Source organism: Falco punctatus (assembly GCF_963210335.1).
Source record: "Falco punctatus genome assembly, chromosome: 5".
NCBI lineage: Eukaryota > Metazoa > Chordata > Aves > Falconiformes > Falconidae > Falco > Falco punctatus.
Genome location: NC_137584.1, coordinates 79,838,889 through 79,856,359, shown reverse-complemented (window position 1 = coordinate 79,856,359; position 17,471 = coordinate 79,838,889). Strand labels below are relative to the sequence as shown.

At 43.6% G+C, this 17,471-nt stretch overlaps 2 protein-coding genes across 9 annotated transcripts in view; one reads left to right on the top strand and one right to left on the bottom strand.

Annotated features, from left to right (window-relative positions):
- Positions 1-12,545, bottom strand: part of FAM89A (family with sequence similarity 89 member A) — a 29,305-nt gene extending 16,760 nt beyond the window's left edge. For 2 of the 3 annotated variants that reach the window (XR_013928456.1, XR_013928457.1), the window contains exons 1-2: positions 10,336-12,545; positions 6,135-6,560 (exon numbers count right to left, since the gene is read on the bottom strand). Coding sequence is in view for 1 of the 3 variants with exons in the window: in XM_080389308.1 (XP_080245434.1) it covers positions 6,402-6,560; positions 10,336-10,587 (411 nt within the window). In the remaining 2 variants the exon portion in view is untranslated. Of the gene's footprint in view, positions 1-4,532; positions 6,561-10,335 lie in introns of those variants that run through there. The other variant, XM_080389308.1, reaches the window with a different exon arrangement.
- A 17-nt stretch (positions 12,546-12,562) lies between these two features.
- Positions 12,563-17,471, top strand: part of TRIM67 (tripartite motif containing 67) — a 67,985-nt gene continuing 63,076 nt past the window's right edge. For all 6 annotated transcript variants that reach the window (XM_080389282.1, XM_080389279.1, XM_080389281.1 and 3 more), the window contains exon 1: positions 12,563-17,439. The gene's annotated coding sequence lies outside the window, so the exon portion shown is untranslated. The remainder of the gene's footprint in view (positions 17,440-17,471) is intronic.

Sequence of the window (17,471 nt, the reverse complement as noted above, 5' to 3'; positions counted from 1 at the left end):
AAACTTCAAGCTGCCACTCACGGAGGTGATGGCCCAAGCCTAGAGAAACCCATTTGACATTAATTAACATGCTTCTCCAATTTGGGCAACATGACTCAGAAAGAGCAAGAGTAATTTAAAGATACAAGACAAGATTGTGTATGATTTTTACAACAGTAAACAGAAGGAAAAGGAGTATCCGTATAGACATGCTGTGTTCATACAGGATAGAACCCAAATGGTAACAGGACTTTGATATTCTAGTGCTAGAATAAGTTAATTTCCACCCTGATTTGATGTATTATTTTTCTTTCAGCTGATTCTGACAAAATGTCTTTCCCCTACACCAAACAACTATTTTAATAGTTTAGTATAGTAAGTTTACCTTTTGTGTAATGTAACATACAAAAAATAATTTTATTCCATAATATGAACAGTCTATGTGATTTAGTACTAATGGAAGCAGTTAGAAACGTGGTCCTGTTTAAATTTGTGCTTTACCTGTTCAAAACTTTGCATCACTCCTTGTTAAATCACCTCTGCATGCCCTGCTTGAACTTTCCAATATCTTAAGCCATCCTAACTAAATTGTAGGCTGTGAGGGCTTTCAAAACAAATAATTAGTGCTACAGGTCTTTGTTCCATTCCAGATTGAGTTAAACTGAAGAGACTGTAAAGGGTTGAGTTCAGAGGGAAAACAACAAAATGCATTGTCCCTATCGTCCAGGTGCTTTTATAAGTAACAGCCTTATGCTGCCTTCTTGTAAATGATTTAAAAGGTTCTGCTGCTTGACAAGTCGGAAGAGTTTAAGCAAGAGTTGGCAGGGCTCAGACAGGCAAATTTATTGCTTGTGACAGTGCCTGGTATCCTGAGCCAAAAATGAGCGCTCAAACTCTTACTCAAGTGTCTAGCCAGATAATCACTGGGATGTTTCTGACCCATCGAAGAAATGCTTGTGATTTCTGAAAAAGAGTAGGTAGCACCGCGACAAGGATTGAACTACTTCTGCCTACATGAATTTAAGGTAGTGGTTTGACACAGGACTGAACTATTTATGCACTAACAATTCTAACCAGTCTGCTTCGGTCACACTTTTTTCAAAGTTCTAATAATCCACGATTTGCATGGGATTTCTCCTCTCATTTTACATTGAAGAATTCTCAACGATTACATTCTCTTGAAGACATTATCTTAATAATGTCTTGGCACGAATGCATTTAAAACCCATGGCAAAAGTCAGTGAAGAGTTGAAAGTCACAAGCCTGTGTATTTCAATAGCAAATGGGTTTGTCTCTTTAAACTGCATACCAACCTTATCTGAAAAATGTAAATTCTACTGCTAAAAGCACATTCCTCTGAAATCAGACGTGGGTTTCATTACTCAGGTCTGGTTGTTTCTGCATTCATCTAATGATTTTTCCTGACCTGAAAGGATGAAAGGGAGCCAAAGAAGTAAGGGAAACAGACTTCTGCAGCGAATGTTCATCCCCTCTGAAGTTTCTGTGTCATTTAAAAACAAATGACCTAACTCACTGCTGCTCATCCCGAGTCATCTCTTTGCTAATCCCACTGCTTCCTTACAAGGCATAATTGCCCCACAAGCTGCAGGCACCAGTCCAGCACACTTCACCAGTACAGCCTCACCTAGAATTTAATCCACCGCATGTGCCCTGAAGCGCATCTGGATTCTGCAGGCCCACCTCCACTCTTCTAGACAACCTGAGCTCGGGAGAGTTGGTCACCATGGGCAGGCTGCATCTGCACCGATCCCCCAGCTTCTCTGAGCTATGGCAGAAGCTAGTCTCGGATCTAGGTCTCCTGGATGTTTGCAAAGCTAGCTGTGGAGTTGGGAGTTGCCAGGATCATCGGAACAGCCAGTTAGGAAGCTTTAGCATGTAGTTTCAGGAGCTTTGAAACTTCCAGAAAATTTTGAAATCGATAGAAGATGACTTTGCAAATAAAACAGAGCTTTTAACTAGTTCGCTAAGAAAACAAACGAGTTATTTCCTTAGGTCATGCAGCATTGTCTAGAGTTCAACTTAGTAGCTTCAAATAAACCAAAAATAACAATGGAGGGGGAAAATGTACTTCTGAGGAGTTGTTTTCTGAGAAAATGCATGTAGTCTATGAAATTGAATATGAACCTTAAACTGCTGTGGTAATGTATCCTCTACAGGCAGGCAGCACAACAGGAGTAAATTCTTTTGAAGCGGCTGAAGGACACAAAGCTGCACTTTGGAGAAGAAAAGACCTGTTGATATGGTTCCCCTTGGTGCACACCCGATTAGTCCTCCCATTTCACGTTCCTCCCCAGCAGTCAGCTGAAGGACAGTGGGGGATTTAGCTCCCCTTGCCCTCACAGCAACCTAATTCCCCCAGCAAAATGAATGGCTTTAGCTTGTCAGCAAGGCAAATAAAACCCATTCTTTCCAGATAAGCAAAACTGTGTACCTGCAACAAGTGACTGTAACATTAAAAATACACGACAAGTAGTGTATACTCAGACTCTAAAACAGGTTAAAAATGGACGTGAAAAATCCCCCGAGCTGTCAGCAACAGAATTAAGGAAACATGGGATCTAAAACAACTTGCATCCCCAGACCTCAGCATCTCCTTTAAAACTGTGTGAAGTTCTAGCCTCCAGAAACCATGACATCCCTCACCACAACACTCACCCCCTCCAGCATCCCATTTAGTCAACACCTGAGGTCTTCCTGGGCCCCTTGTTGTACCCCCAGTTTTCACCCTCACTCACTAAGCATGTGCTGAAGACTCTCACCTCCTTCCCACACCACCCACCCACCAGCACCTTGGAAGATACAGCACGTGCCCCGGCTGCTGCAGAGCACACACATTACAAAGCAGTACCTTTGAAAACATCTGTAGTGTTTATTTGAACACTTCTTGTATCTTGGTATAAGACACCATGCAACTGTTCCACAGTCCTGGAAATAATAAGAGACCAAGCAGCAGTTCTGATTTCAGGAAAAAGATCCCTGCTTTGAAGTCCATCCCTACTAAAACCGATAGGGCTGACAGTGAATTCAGCAGGAGCCAAAGCTGAACCTAAATGCTCATCAGTTAGAGCTGCCAGAGCATCAGCCACTCTTTCTTTAATATTTTTTTCTAATGACACCCACTTTCCCCAGAGCAGAGCACTTCTTCCAGACTCATCTCTTTTTCTAGACAAAGAACATTTCCAAGGGACTGGACTGTAACGTAATTATGACTGTGTGACTCCACAGTTGTCATAGCAATAAAATGAGGGTGCTATTTTGTTAAAAAAAAAAGGTATCTTCAAATATAGCTAGCACAGACCTAATAATTCCTTATTACTAACTGTTTTACCACATCTGTAAGTCTTTTGGAGAAAGGCCACTGAAGAGTTACCCGTGGTAGACTACTTTCTGAACTCCTGTACTCAGTTTTCCATCTCCAAGGAGCAGGAACCTGACTATCCTTGTTACCTTGCAAATCTGTCTTTTCCTGCACCTGCTCAGTACTGGCTAAGCTAGCTGTGCTGCATGAGACTGGAAGATTTATGTGATATTCACTGGGTAAGGAACTTCTTGAGTTTCTTTTGCTATAACCTTAAAAGTTATCCTTAAAAGGTTATGTGTAAATCAAATTGGGGTTACAGTGTAAAAATGGGAAAAGTATGTTAGTATGTGGTTTGGACCAAGGGTAGCAAGCTTTTGTAGTAGCACAGCTTGTTCCCTCATGCACGCAATCAAACTCTGACTTGAAGCTGCATGTAACAATTACTCAGTATTTAAGCTCCACCAAGCACCTCTTTTTCAAAGCAATTTCCCTACTTCATGCTATTACAATGTGGTAAAGAGATACAGCTCACAACTGAAAGGCCAGACACAGAAATCTGCCTCTGGAACAACTGCTTACTGACTTAGTAACAAATTGACTGTTTTTAAAACCTTTGTCTAGCTAGCCAGCCTTCACAACGTTTGAATTTACCTTAGGAATATGGACTTCTCTCCCATGCAAGAAGGTGTTATTAAAAGGGACAAGGCGTTGAAAATTTAGCAAGTCCTAATAATCCATCCTTTTTTTCTGGTGCCGATGATGTCATGGAGTGATGCCTTAAGACTTTTATGCTTCTCTTGGTACAGCAAATACCAGCCAAACATGCCACGTTACCCCACTCACAAGCATGCTGCTTTAAAATTAGAAACATAAATAATTTTGCTTTTTAAGTTTCATTAAGAGAAAGTACTGTGAATTTTGCTCAAGTTCATTCTCACCAGTGGGACTATTAATGAATGGCACTGTGTAAGGATTTGTAAAACAGAGTATTTAATTCTAGTAGTAACAGGATTTTCTCTGTTGAATTAAAAAAAAAGTAACATCAGATTAAGAAAAAGAAGAAGGAAATTCAAAACACAGGCAGGTAGAACCTTTTCCACTGTAATTTAAAAACTGATTGCTTCCATCCAGGGATGATGACTAGTCCTAGGTTTTTTAGCAGGAGGTTGAGAAGAGGGGAAGGGTTTGGACTCACTGAAACGGTAAATTAAATACACACAACATTAAAAAGTTATGCTAAACATCATGCTTTTTATTTTTTGGGAAAGAGCAAGAAAATAGCAGTACTTTGACAGACTAGAAAAAGCCTCATCTAAATACCAAAAGCACAGCAAATTATATTCAAAGCCGATACATTCTTAAGTCAAAGCATAAGTTCTGTGTACGTACGTGTGTACATATATGTATATACACACATAGGTACACAACTTTTTAAGTATTGATGTAGCCACTTGGATTACCTCCATTCGCCTTATCGTTCATTTTAGTTTTGGGCGAGTGAAGTAATTAGACCAGGACTAACATGAAAAAAAAATCCAACCATTGCCACAGACTAGACCACAAACATACACACATACACAATTACAGCACAGTCTTTACTCTTGTGGCCTTTAAATTCCACTAAGATAAGCCGGTTTTAGAGGGAATGCACAAGAACTCCACCCTGGAAGCCTCTTGGCTTTTATCACTGCAACATCCAAACCTTTGCTAAAAACGACAAGAGTAGCTACCCCAGAACATGATCTCTAATTCTTTCTGTAAACTGTATGCATGCCAGACATGAACCATGCAAAACCCCTTTGAGATTTAAGCCCTTAATTATTAGTTTGTGTCAAGATTCAGGCACTATGCTTTACAGCAATCTTTAGAATTGAAGTTAAGAAATAAAACTTGCGTTGGGAACTGATTTTACTTAAAATAGGGAAGTGTGAAGACTCAGATAGTTGGCAACTCTCATTTTCCAAGCTGATTAAGTGTTACATGTACACACTATCAAATAACAAAAACTTAAGCAAGTGCTTTAGTAAGTTCTGAAAACAAAAATAAGTTATACTTCAAAGAACAAGTTAGTATAAAAAGTTTTAACATATGCAAAGTATGTGCTCAAAATACTTATTTTGCATTTTTAAAAAGAGCTGTATTCTACCTTACAGAAACAAAGTTCGCCCAGTATAAAATATTGCCATTTGTCCCACTGTGTCATATGAGAGGTTTCCTTATTCTTCAATATGATCAAGAACACTTGCACAACAGTTCATGTTATTCCAAGCCACATAGTGGCAGAGAGACTATGTTTGAATCTGTGCTTTTACTGTGCAGTACAGCAAAAGCTAAGCAAACCATTTCAGAACAGAGTTTAGCAGGTCAAAGAGCCATGTTGATGCGAGAAATCCAGACAATAGTATAAAAGTTAATGCCAAGTGGCAGTACCAAAAAAGTGAACTAGATCAACAGAAAAAAACCTGCTGATAACATTCACTATCACATGTACAGCTTGTAAGCTAGGAATAAGGAAAAGTAAAAATTAGCTTAAGGAGAAAAAAAAAAAAAATTGAACTGTGTAAACAATCCACCCAGTACAAAACTGGATGCAGCTGGTAAGAGCAGAACTAGCTTAGTAGAGCTGAGAATGTGCGTGCATCCAGATGCCTGTTCAAAATGCATTTATCAATACCGTTGACAAAAAAAAAAATATCACCTATAGCTATTTACACCACAGCAGAGGCTTCCCTCCCCCCTTACAACGTTATTACAGCTCAGGAAGTCACTGCTGTCTTCTACAATTGAAATTCCAGTTATAAACTACCAACGTTTGTAAGTTGAAAACACCCACCTTGCAAATTAAATTGAAAACTCTTGTCAAGCATGTCTGAGGACTCTTCAAAAGTTAGAGTACAGCACTTTCCTCAAGTGGTATTTGCATGAGTAACTTGTACTGACAGCCTGTTAAAATAAGTGAATTTAACACAACTTGGGGTAGCTGTGTGTTCCTCCTCAGGAAGAGGGATCCATACAGATTCCAGTTGTTCTTGCTGAGGTGTGTTACAGGGAGAAAAAGACAAAAGAACCTCAGTCAGCCTGGAAGCGAATCTTCCTGCTTCTAGAAGTATTCCTCCTCTTCATCAAAAAAACCGTTTTCCAGAGCATATGTGCAGTCTGCATTAGTGTCAGCTTGGCAGGCACCTTTGTATTCTTGAATGGATTCATACAGGGAATACAGCTGACACAGCAATGACATATCTAGCTGCCGAAGGCCAACCTGAGGGGGGAAGAATTTAAACAAACAAAGAGTATTACAACTGTGATTTTACTGGCAGTACAATGCTCTATATCTTTCATTGCTTAACAAGAGGATCAAGCTTCTTTCCACCTTGAACAGTTATGAAATACGGAAGTATAATTCATTTTCTAAGGTGACGAGACTCCTCACAGGATAAACAAGAACAAGGAGCAATGTGAAGCAATACAACAGAATTTGAGCAAAGCATCCTTCAAGATTCTGTCTTGCTTAACTTCCAGTAAGCAGTTCACTCCTATCCGAAGCATTACAGATCAATTCATAAACTCTATACTCCTCAGCATATGAGAGACATACTTTTCCAGTAAATTCTGTCTCTTTCATACAGCTTTCTCATACAGTATCATAAGCTCTCTGTTTTTATTGGATTAGAAGTTACGCATGGAGCTCTGGCTGGTTTTCCACTTCCTGGCTAAGTATCTTCTATTATTATTTTCTTTTCTGTATCAACATCCACAGGCATCTGACAACGCTAGGTATGTCTAGCACAACACAGCATGCTACCTGAAGGCAGCAAAACTGAAGCAGAACAGAGATAAGGAAGGCTTCTTGCAGGCTACAATGTATTTTTCCCATGCTACTCAAGCATAGGCTTGATTTATAATGAAGTAAACTTCTAAAATATTAGTAAACTTCTAAAATACTAGTTCCAGATAACAAAAAGGTTACTTTGTGGCCTGCATCTTTAGGTAAGGTACAGTACATTGCACTGCAAAGCAAAACAAAGCTAGTCATTTAACTCACAGCAGTTCCCCTCTCTGGCAACAAAATGGAGAGTTCATCTGATACTTCACCTATCCAAGTCAGATGAAATTAAATCTAGGTTTTGCCTTGCAGTAAATTAAAACCACTACCTAAATTAACATTTTCAAGAAGCAGCCATTTCTGCCTAAGTTTTCAAGTAAGCGTTAAGCTGACAGGCTGTTCCTTGTGAGCCTCAGTTTCAAAGTTTTTGCTACACCTCAGATTCAGAGGAAAAAAAACAAACCTGAAGAACCCAAAACAAGTAATAGTGTGAGCAGCCTTTTACCCAGAATGAGAACTCTCACCTCAAAAATCTCACCTTACATGTGTAAATTCTAAGGACAAATACACTCAGCACACAAAACCACAAGTAGCTAGTATGAAGATCTTCCTTTGGACTTGCTGAACTATCCTACCACCTCCTTTTTCTGAAGATTGGAGGAGGAGGGGGGAAAAAAAAGTATCATACACCACAATGTGATTCCAGCTCAGGTCTTTCAGGACCAACAGAATTACTTGGCGAGGTCATGATGTCCTTTACTGACCGAACACAACTTTAGGACAAGACATGGAACAAGACATGGAAGGCTGCACTAGCTGCCAGGAGGTTACAGATGAGCCCTTCCACCACCTCATATCTATGCTGCTTTTTTTACCCATCTCCATCTTCCTCTGTAATGGAGCAAAACTTTCCTTCCCCTTGTTGTTTAAGCATGCACTCTGCAGGAAGTATATGCTACTCTTCCTTGCTCTCTATTCTGTAAGAGGAAACCAGCACTTGTGCAAATCTTCTGCAAAAATTTGTACAAAAAAACCCCAACAAAACAATCAAGACTGCAGGAGGGAAAATAAAAGGAGGTATCTGCACCACACAGACACACCCCCTCCATCTAGCCCTGATAAAAGTATTTTCTCCAGACTTGTTAAGCTAATGACTGTTTACCTGCTCAAGAATGGAGTGTGAACATCAACCTTTGGAGGTGGCAGGCAATGAAGTTCGGCTTGCCCCACCTAAACAAACTGCTCATCGCAGGTAAGAAAGGATGCTGTGAAGCTGGACTTAATGATGTTCAAACATAAGACCCACCAAGCAGACCTGCATCAGAGCTAAACGTTTGAAGGACAGGACTGCAGTAAAGGACTGTTCAAAGAGTGATTAGGGGCAAGTTGAGCCAGAAAACTCAACGTGGAGACAGACAACTGGTTCTTTGTTCCCTGAGGAAAGTAGGAGCATTTTCACAAGCAGCTCTCCCATTTCGGCTTCATAAAGCACTTCAGCTCTTTCTGTGAAGATCAGTTCTACACTAAGCACAATCTTCAAGACAGAAACTGCTGAGCAGAATTAACTTAGCAGGCCTTAACACCAAGTAGTTACACTTCTTATTTCTGTGTAGCTGCCACTAGTGTTTAAACAAGAACAATAAGTCCATTGAGAAAAATGCAGCCTCTAGCTCTTCACAACTTTCAAGTATGATCCCCCAATGCAGCAAAAGCCTGAAGAAACGTCCAAGCCTGCTAGCACAAGCATAAGGTTTTTAATCCCAGTAATCTGCACTTGACTCAGTTTTATCATAGCACCTACGAGACAACCTGTAATATGCAGTCCTGTACAATCGATTCTGTTCCTCAGGATCGCAGTTCTGAAGTGACCTCGCCTTTTCTCCCTCCACCTCCAAAGTATCTACATCCATCACTTTCTCATCTTTAAAAACTTGCATACATAGCACGTTGCTTGATCATGCAGGGAAAGATGCTGCTGCGCAATTCTTCCTCATTCACTACCGAAGATGTCAAACAAGTTCATTACTCAATAGAAATGCCACCTTTGACTGCTGCAAGAGTGTTCAATATAAATAATAAAATGCTATTAGCTACTTGATGAAAGGCAGCCTATTAGTATGCGAGAGTCTCTAATTTGTTGTACAGGCCACAAAAAAAGTACACCTGGAACAGAGGAGGCTGTTGCTTGAAAGTCTTTGATGTCTTCAGAGGTATTTTTTTTCGTCAGAAGTGCTTTATCAAATTATTATCAAGGATAACATAATATCAAAGGGGAAGTCTAGTTGCCAAATTACTTTAACATGTATCTCATTTGATTTTCCATCAGGAAAAACAGATTAGAGTTTTATAACGAGTTATCTTTGCTTTTTTGGGAAGGATTACAACGACTAAGATTATATCCTTGTCTCCCCTTAGGGCACCGTAAGAAAATGCCCCGTCGGCGGATCGCCACTCGTGCTTCCCGTGCTCCAGTGCAATCCTCATACGCGGTTTTAATAATATCTCAAACTGTATTTGAACTACTTGTTGAAACACTGGTGGCAGAGTAAGTTTCCAGCACACTACACCGCCCTAAATCCACAAAAAGGTCTTTCAACAGAGCTGCTTGTGCTCAAACAGCTTTTTACCAGGGGAAAAGCGGCCTTAAACCAGGCGTGTTTCAGCAATACCACGCTTTATATGTTGCAGAACACTAAGCGCACGATGCATAGGTTATTACTCGTCATTACAAGTGCAGCTGGCACCGGCAAAGCACCAACACCCAAATTAGCGTTTAATCAGAAGGTGCGCCAGGTCGCCCGGAGGAATTTCACTCATAACGCCGCGCTGCAGAACCAAAACAAAGCCCTGAAGAGCCACGTCTCGCTGCGCTTCACCCCAGCGGAGTGAATCAGTGCCGATGCTCTTCTAACGACAGCCTTTTAAAATGGGTGTCAGGGTCAAATGGACGCCACCGAACCGGCGCTCGGCAAGCGGCGCTCACCCGCAGCGGGGCAGCCCCACCACCACAGCCGGGGGCCCGGCTCCCCCCGCCGCCGCCACCGGCGCCCCGCACGGCACCCGCACGCCGCCGGGGTACGCGGGGCTGCACCGCCCGGGCCCGGGCCCGCCCGCTCCGCCGGGCCGGCCCCGGGGAGGCCGCAGCGCCCCCCGCCGCCGCTCGCCACGTCTGCCGCCCCCGCCGAGGCCCGGCCCGGCCCGCCCCGCTCACCATCTCCTTGCGGAGCAGGGCCAGCGCCGCGTCCAGGTTGGGAGGCTTGGGCGGCCGCGGCGAGCCCCGGCCGCCGCCGCTCAGTTCGTCCTGGATGCGGGACTTCTGCGCGTAGAGCCGCTCCAGGTCCCGCCAGCGCCCGCCCTGGCCGCCGCCGCCGGAGGAGGAGGAGTTCAGCAGCCCGCTCAGGCTCTTGGGCAGCGGCGGCAGCCCCGCGCCGCCACCGGGCCCCAGCAGCCCCGGCCCGCTCATGCTGCGGCGGTGGCGACCGACGGAAAGAGCCGCCCCGGCCCCGCTGCGGGAGGCGCCGCCCGGAGCCCGCCCCGCCTACGGGCCGGAGCGGGGGGGAGAGGCCCGGCGGGCGGGGCGGGGCTGGCGCAGCGAGCGAGCCCTGGGCGGCGAGGGGCCGGGCCGCAGGTGCCCCGGGGTGCGGGCCGTGAGGCGCTGGGCCCCGCTGCTCCGCGGCGGCTTTGTCTGAGGCGAGGCGCGGCGTGCTGGGCCGCCTCCCCTCGGGCGAGCCTCCCGCCTCGGCCCGGGGGCTCGGCCCGGCGGGAAGCCCCCCGCGGCGGCCGCCTGCCCGCGGCTGGGAGAGGGGGGAGGCCGCTGCGGGGACGGGGCTGAGCCCCCGGGCTCGGGCCGATGTGAGCGCTGCCGGCGGCGGGTTGCCGCTCGCCCTGTGGCGGTGGCGCTACTTCAGCCGCCGGTAACGGGAGATGCCCTCCCTTGCCCACCGGGGCGTTTCTCTTCTCATCCTCACAGCCGTGTTGCCTATCGACAGGCTTTTTAGCTCCAAGCTAAACAACGCGTGGTGTGCCAGCTCCGCGAGCCCGGGGAGGGCTCTCCCTGACCCAGGTTCACTGTCCGGGCGGGCCCTTGCTCTGCCCTGCAGACAGGCCCGCAGGCTGCGGGGGGGACGCGGGCCCGGATCCCCCCGCTGCGCCAGTCTGCTGTGGCAGCCACACAGCCCCAGCGTGCCAACAGCCATGTGTGTTTCTGCACCTTTTATTTCCTCCCCCCCACCCCCTTTTTTTTTTTTTTTCCTGAGTTATTTCTGTCTGAGGAGTCTCTTGAATAAACTACGGCCGTTTGGGAAGCAGGCCGTAAGGCTGGAGTTCGGGAGGCCGCTGCCGTTGCAAAGCCAGATGGTTTCAGGGTGCAGCCCTGTTGCCTCGGCCCTGCTTTGTTTTGTGAGGTTTTCTCTTCCAGAAACAACCAGATGCAGTGATTCTAAGCTTTTACGCTGTTTTGAGTTCTGTTCCCACGCTCACATGGCTTTTTCATAGTTTAAATGTAATAGAATGCTGTGACAATTGAAAACCACTTGCAGTGGCGGAGGCTTTGCCGCTCTGTATTCATGTTTACACACTACTTTAGGGATTTTTCGGACAACCTGATGTGCTTTTTAATGCATTGTACATTAGTATCAAGAAGATGCTCTTTTTTCCTCTGTGTGGCATGATGCCACTTCTGCCCAAGTCCAGTGTGAAAAATGAAACAGTGCTGATAGCTTTTATGAAACTAAAGGCATTTTACAGCCATCCCTATTGTAGATTAAAAGCGACAACAAACCCTTCGTCCTTTGAGGCCAAGGGTACCTGACAGCAAAAATAGACATTCCGTTTGCCAAGGATGTAGGCACTTTATTATCTTCCTGCTTATTGTTCTCCTCCTAGCCCACCACACTTTTTTCTTCCAGATGACAGCCATTTGGAAAAGCTTGTGAATATTCTTATTTTATCTAAACCAGCTTCACTTAATTATTTTTTTCAGCTTGCCTGATCTCATTAGATTCTAAGTGCATTTTCTTCACACTTGGATCCTTTAGGCACCTTGTTACCGTATCTTCAGTACTGCAAAAATCTTTATGCTGCCTTACTGCTCAACTTTGTCATCTGGGAAAAAAAAGTTACTTCTTGGGTTCTCAGTTACACTTTTCTCAGTTGGCAACCTTATCTAGCCTTCATTCATATTAAATTCATAACTATCCTTTAGAATTTATATCTACTGCTTTATTTAGTCTGACCTAGTTACAACAGGAATAATTCCAGGATAACGGAAGCCGAAGTCTTTTCCAGTTATGACTTTTGGTTATGGAGTAAGCTTTCTTTAGTTGTATAAACCTCTCAGGTTTTCTTGGTTCCTAGAATTGAACTACAGAAATGTGTTACTCATCTAAACTGCCCTTTCCTAAGGACGTTACCTAAAAACAAACAAACAAACAAACAAAAAACCCCATCAAAAATATATGTAACTTATGTCATAAAGAGTTAGGAAGTGCCAGAAGAGAGATATCCCATACCATTTCATTGCACAAATGTGTTATGGTATATTTTTAATTTACATATTCATACGTGATGGTTTTTTCCTTTCCTCATTCATTGGGAGGATACACAGTGCCTGTGTAAGCAAAATTTTGACAACAGGAGGGAAAGAACATGTCTAGGACATGGAGGGTAGGTATGACAGAAAGGTGATCAGGACTGGGCAGAGCAAGGGCAATAGCTTCAGAAGAAAGCTGGAATCAGAAGTTACACAGAGGGACTGGTCTGTAGAGATCTGTAACTATGTGTGAGTAACAGTTTCACCACTGAAGGCATCTTCCAGCCAGCAATAATGTTTTTGTTTGCAAGTGGAAGCTACTTAAAGCAGAGCCCTGTTTCCCCTTTTCACAAGGAAAATGGTTTGGAATTTTGAACTATTTTATGCCTAGCGTAAAGCAGTGAGAAGCAGTATGGAAATCCATAGAGTATGTGCATGTGGCAAATAGGCAGATACATTTCTGCAGTGATGAGGGGTCTGATTCTTCTCTCTTGCTGTTTTTTTTTACACTGCCATCAGTTACCAAGTGCTGCTGGTTTGTGTTGAGAAAGGGAAAAAAAGAACCAAAGTCTGTACTTTCATATCAGAAATTCTGGTTCAGGATTGTAGGAAGGATTATGCTCAGGAGAAATAACAGCTTGATCTCATAGTAAAGTTGGTGGGACTTACAGTTAAGGTAACCAACTATTTATTTTCCTAATGATGCCAAAATCTGGCTTGTTGACATCTCTGTTTAACCTTAGAGCAAACTGTAAGTCTTCATAGTACATCACTCAGTGCTCTCCAACATTGGTTTTAAAATCTCCTCACTGACCTTTCACTTTATCAAATTAGATGGAGCAGTATCAGCTTTTTTTTCCCTACCTCTCCAGTCTTGTAGGTTCTTCCCCATTGTGTGAACTCTAGCAGAAAGAAGAGTTGTCGTTTAGACTACACTAAATTCACATCCCTGCATGTGTCCTTTTCTTTGGAATTTCTGTTGCAATTAAGAAAGCAAGCCATTTTAGTGTTTTGTATCAGCTGGTAAAAGCAAATCCCCTCGAATGAAAAGAGAAAAAATGGTAGGCTTTAGGAGTTAATTTCAGTATTATGATAAAATTCATACCCATGAAAGAATCCAGCAGTTTTGCGTGATAATTATGTAATAAACGAGCCTCATGCCCACAGCTCTTAATGGCTCTGAACATCTTCCCTTCGCCTCCTTTTACTGTGTCGAAAATACAAAAGGAAAGAAGGACTTCAAAGTGCCTTTTGATACTTTTTTCTCCCATTCCTATGAGTTCAATAGCATTCTGATAAGCATTTGCCTCTTCAAAAAGATGGCTTGAGGGGGCATTTATTGCTGCTGCTCTGCTGTTAGTTCAGTTTGTTAGCCTCACAACATTGTGCTGCTTATTCTTAACAGTACCGCCTTGACTTACAGTAACAGCTTTCCAGAATCTGATTACTGAAAGCAGATAGTCAGGGGATCAGAGCTACAGGCTTTAAGGGTATTTGTCTTATTATCCTAGTGACACTGAGCAGACCCTTTCCTTTAGTGAGATCTGCATCAGGGTCAAATCTGGAGGATGCTGTGTAAGCTGGGGCAAGGTCGTGCGAGGTAAAAATGACAGGAGTTCTAAATCTGCCGGCAAAACTGCACGGCAGAAAGCACTGCTGAACAGGGATGGCTGAGGGTGTGCAGAAGAAGTAAGAAGGATTTGTGCTTGCAAAGTGAAGAATATTGCAGATTCTCTAGCAGTTTGATATCTGCCTTGAAGCATTTTTGAGTGAGGAGTAGTAGTCAATAATTTTTAAAAAAATAATTACTTATTTGTCTGCAAAATGGTCAGTTGTAAGCAAGCATAGAAGTTTCTATGTGCTTTTATGTTCTTCAACTAATGTTAATAAAGAGACCGTATTTCTTGCTTCTTTCTTCTGCGTTCTTCCTTAGTAAACGTATATCTGAGATATTTTTTTTCCAGGCTGAATACAGAATTTTGCTAAATAACGTATTTCCACAAGATAGATGTAGATTACACTGCTCGGGAGATAAACTCCTCTTCAGCTGTGAATGGCTGTAATGCTTGCTGGGGAGGGGGGCATAGTTTTATATTCAGATGTACCTGCGTTCTTGAAAAATGGCCTTTCTCTCCCACAATGCAAGTAGACAGATTTGTGTCTCAACTAAACTGCTGAATAATGAAATGCAAAAGTGAGACCATAAAAAAACCAATTCGTACCCTTCAGTTCAGCTTGGGCCAAGTGCCGTTACCCCATACTGCCCTCCGCCTGGGCGGGAGCACTGCCTGGTGGTGCAGCAGCCTGTGCTCCGACGCAAGCTGTCATGAGCAGATTTCAGGGGGGCCTCTTCCTTCAGCAGCTGGGGCCGCGCAGGATGGATGAGGCTACAGAGATGCCTGGGGAGCACAGTGTCCGGGAGTCAAATCGAGGCTGGGCCAAAGCTTCTGTGGAGCATCTTGAACGGACCTGGATCTCTTTTGTCTTGTGCTGAAATTGAGCCACCTCCAAGGCGGGACAAGGGCAATAATTTAACAGTGCATAACATTATTTCTAAACAGTTTAGAGGAGAAAAGTACTCTCTGTAATTGAAAGTTCATTTAGGTAGAGAGAAAGTAATTACCTGGCACAGTTAGAGGAGCAAAGCTATTGTGAGTCTCTGATGAAAGCTGTCATCAGTTATTTAATGGCCAACAAGTGATTAGAATTTTTGTTTCATATTTCATACAAGAACAGCGCATTCAGCAGCCCAGTGACCCCTAAATTCAATGCAGGGGCACTTGGTAATTACTGACTCAGAGGCAGATGTTCAGCTAACTGAGCTATGATCATTGCTTCTTGCAGCATTTCAGTATGTGGCACCCAAACAGCAGCAAGACTGAGCCTTATTTAGTGTGGGCAATCAACTTTTATAATGGTATAGGCAAGGAAATAACTTTAAAATACTGTCAGTATTTAAAAATAAAATTTATTCCATGTAGCAAACGTAGCACTTGAAAATAACTTCTTGGTGTAATTGATGTATGATACCAGATTTCTACCCGAGGTGAACCTGTGAGAGAAATACTACCAAAGCAGTTCACATTTCAAATAGCACAAAACCAATCTGCCCCTCTTCTTTTCCCTCCTTTTCTATTAGAAATGCCCCTCTCAGGCCCTGCAAACTGTGTGGTTGCTTCTCTGACTCCTGCCCCAGAACTGCAGCTGTACCTGCCAAGAGGGAGGATGCTCCCTCTCATCGCATGCCAAGCTCTGGCATGCTTCGCAACACGATCGCTCTTCTCAATTTATCGTAGCCAGACACCATTGTCCCAGACAGACACGCAGACTGAGAGGAACACATCCAGAGCACCGGGGAATCCAAAGGCCCAGTTCATCTTCCCTCCCTGAAGTCCCTCCAGCTTTTCAGAGTTGTTCTTCCTTGGCAGAGCCGCTGGGGAAGAGCTGTAATGCCAACAGCTGCTGCTGCCAGGTGAGAGTTGTGCTGGCGTGCAACGATCCCTGCGCACTGCTCAGGCACCTGTTGGATTGCTGGAGACAACCCACACATGTGGCGAGGTCAAGCCATACGATGATCCCGTCATTTCTTTGCCATTTTGCAGCTGGCTGCCGTCTGGAGGGTGGCACAGACAGAGCCTAAACTAAAAAGCAATCTGCGGTATGGGTTAAGGTCGCAAAAGGAAAACAAAAGCTAAATTTAAACCAAACAAAAGACTAAAACCCCCTGCGGGTGGAAATGCGACAACAAATGTCCACAAAGAGGGGAAGCTGCAAAACCCAAACATCTGTGCTGGAAACGAGATGAGATCAAGCCGATTGCTGCGGCCATGATCAGTCACTGACAGGAACAAACAGGTACACAAATGAGCCGGAAGGGAAGAACAGGGTTTTCTGAAGTATTTTTGGCAAGTCTGAAAAAAATCAGAGTCATTCTGCCTGGGCAAATGCAGACTGAAGGATTCTCTGGCTTTCTTGGCTGAATTGGCCAAGGAAGATGGAAGCCTACAGAGACTGCTGAAATAGGAGCCATCAGAATACGATCGCTAACAAGTCCCACACCTGCCGTGAAAACGAACATTTGATAACATTACATTGTACAAGCCTACTGTTTCATATGCTCTCGTTTCTTTATATTTGTGTGCCTCAGTAACTTGCAACTTTGTACTGATGTATAAATGTAGGTAATAGTAAAAAAAAACATCCGGAAAGTCAGTTGTAAGGCCCTTCAATAATCTGATTTCCACTTGCATCCCTAAAGACTGCTAATGAGACAGAAGTGGTGGAGATGTTTTGCAGCTCTTGAATTTACAGATCTGACAGGCAAAAGGTATTTGTTCCTTCTCACTCTCGTTACTCTTTCAGCTTCTTTTCTAGAAACTGTGGCAGGGTGAACCAAATGTAATTTATAGAAGGCCACAAACCCCTACAGTGTGAGAAGTAAGATTTGGAGTGCAAAGTATACATGCTTTGAGTTCAACTTGCCATTTTTACGTGGTCACCTTTCAGAGTGCAATTGCTTTTTAATTAAATACGAGTTTTCAGAACTTTTTAAACATCAGTGACCTGACATAATTTTAAGATGTCTCACAATGCTCATCAATTTTCAATGGTAAGCAAAAAGTAACAAGAACCAGCTCTTTTATGTTTCAATGATTATGAAAAGTTTTAGAATAGACATATTTTTAGAATTGACATAATTCTGTCAATGCTCTGAAAACAGGTTACTTGCATCCTGTGGCACTCATTCTTTTGATGAAGCCATTTATATTTACCAACTTTATTGTTGTTGAGTCATTCTTTGCTCTGATATTGCTTTG